This window comes from Pteropus vampyrus, unplaced genomic scaffold (assembly GCF_000151845.1).
Source record: "Pteropus vampyrus isolate Shadow unplaced genomic scaffold, Pvam_2.0 Scaffold90, whole genome shotgun sequence".
Lineage (NCBI taxonomy): Eukaryota > Metazoa > Chordata > Mammalia > Chiroptera > Pteropodidae > Pteropus > Pteropus vampyrus.
Genome location: NW_011888871.1, coordinates 1,830,481 through 1,832,034, shown reverse-complemented (window position 1 = coordinate 1,832,034; position 1,554 = coordinate 1,830,481). Strand labels below are relative to the sequence as shown.

General features: G+C 65.0%; 1 protein-coding gene across 1 annotated transcript in view; it reads left to right on the top strand.

Moving 5' to 3' along the window:
* RADIL (Rap associating with DIL domain) overlaps positions 1-1,554 on the top strand; it is a 52,356-nt gene that overhangs the window by 39,007 nt on the left and 11,795 nt on the right. Inside the window, exon 8 of the mRNA XM_023532761.1 lies at positions 844-956. Within this exon, the coding sequence (XP_023388529.1) occupies positions 844-956 (113 nt within the window). The remainder of the gene's footprint in view (positions 1-843; positions 957-1,554) is intronic.

Below are 1,554 nucleotides of genomic sequence, written 5' to 3'. Positions count from 1 at the left end.
GGCCAAGTGAGCGTGGGCTGAGCAGCGTCTGGCTGATTTTCATGGGAAAAGCTGCTTGGGGTGACGGGGTCACCGCTTCCTTAGCTGCTGTCTCTAGTCTTAGGAGGAAGTTATTTTTGGTCGGGGGCCGGCTGTCGCGTAGCCTGGGGGATGCTGGGAGCTGGGAGCACGTGGCCAGCGGGGGAAGCCGCAGCAGGGTCTGAGAGGTCCGGAGACAGTGTCCCGTGTGGGGCGGGCGCTCGAGAGCTCAGGAAGAAGACACTGCCTGAGGGGCGCTGGGCCGGCACTCCGGCCTGCAGACCCTCAGCGGGAGGGGTCTGCGGGAAGAACCCCGAGAGCACGTCCTGAAAGCTGGAGGAGTCGCGTTTCCGTTTCCCAGACGGCCTTTTCGTCTGCGTGCTTATCCAGAACGGGGTGTGGTGGGGGGGGACGTTTTATTTTACCCACTTAAAATCCTCCTGTAAGTCTTTGAGGCTCTGCCTCAGCACCTGTAGACTTGTGGGGGTCCCTCAGGTGCCCAGAGGGGCGGCCTCCATCCTGGGCCTCGGGATCTGGTGTGGGCTGGAGGGAGAGGAAGGCTGCCGGCCGCTGACCGAGAGGCTCGTGTGGGCGTCAGCTCCGTGCGAGGCCCCCAGCAGAGCCTGGCGCTCAGGCGAAGTGTTTCGGGTGGTTTTAAGTGACGGTGGAGGGACCTGTGCAGCACCTCGCCTCGCAGGCCTGAGATGGGAGCGTTGGGCGAGCACACGCAGATGTTCGAGGTCGCTGCGGTTCTGGAAGGTTCCTGCTCCTGAGCACCGAGGCCAGCTGCCCGCTCAGTAGCACCGGTGCCGCTGTGCCCCGCAGGCTCGAGGGAGTCCCTGTTTTCCTGCGCGCTCTCGGCCAGCGAGGAGGCCATGGCGGTGCTGGAGGAGGCCGTGCTGTGCGCCTTCCAGCAATGCGTGTACTACGTGTCCAAGGTGAGCCCGCAGCCCGCGTGGGCGGGGGTGGGGGGCATCTCGGGGAACTGGGAGGGGCGACGTGCTTTTCCCACTCGTCACCTGACCCCCGGCTTCCAGCCTCTCTCTTCTGGCTCATTGTCACTCTGTCCCATGAGCCTTCCAGGCCCGACATGGGGGCCAGCTGCGTGGGAGAGACAGGGGGCGGCCACTCTGGGGAAAACCATGTGGCAGGTGGTGTGGTCGTGCAGTGGTGCTGGGCCGCGGTGGCCGTGGCTCTGCCCTTGGACACACCGCCCCAGCACGCTGAGCAGGTGGTCAGCAGCTCGCGGCCCCAGAGCCGGTCAGTCATTGCCCTGGCTCAGGAGTCTCAAGCTGAGCAGCGGTCAGTCCTGGACACAAGCCAGGCCCATGCCCCTGGTGGCTCCATAGCCTCCTGGCCTCGGCATGTCCCCTTCTGTGCCCTGGGGTCCCCTGGACAGTGGGGTTCTGTGTGTCCCTGGCTGAGCATGTCGAGGGCCTGCAGGATGGTGTCTGGTGGCCCGGAGCACGTGTCCGCCAACTTGGCTGTCACTAGGGAGTGCTTGTCCTGTCTATTCAGGGGCCAAATATGACAGTC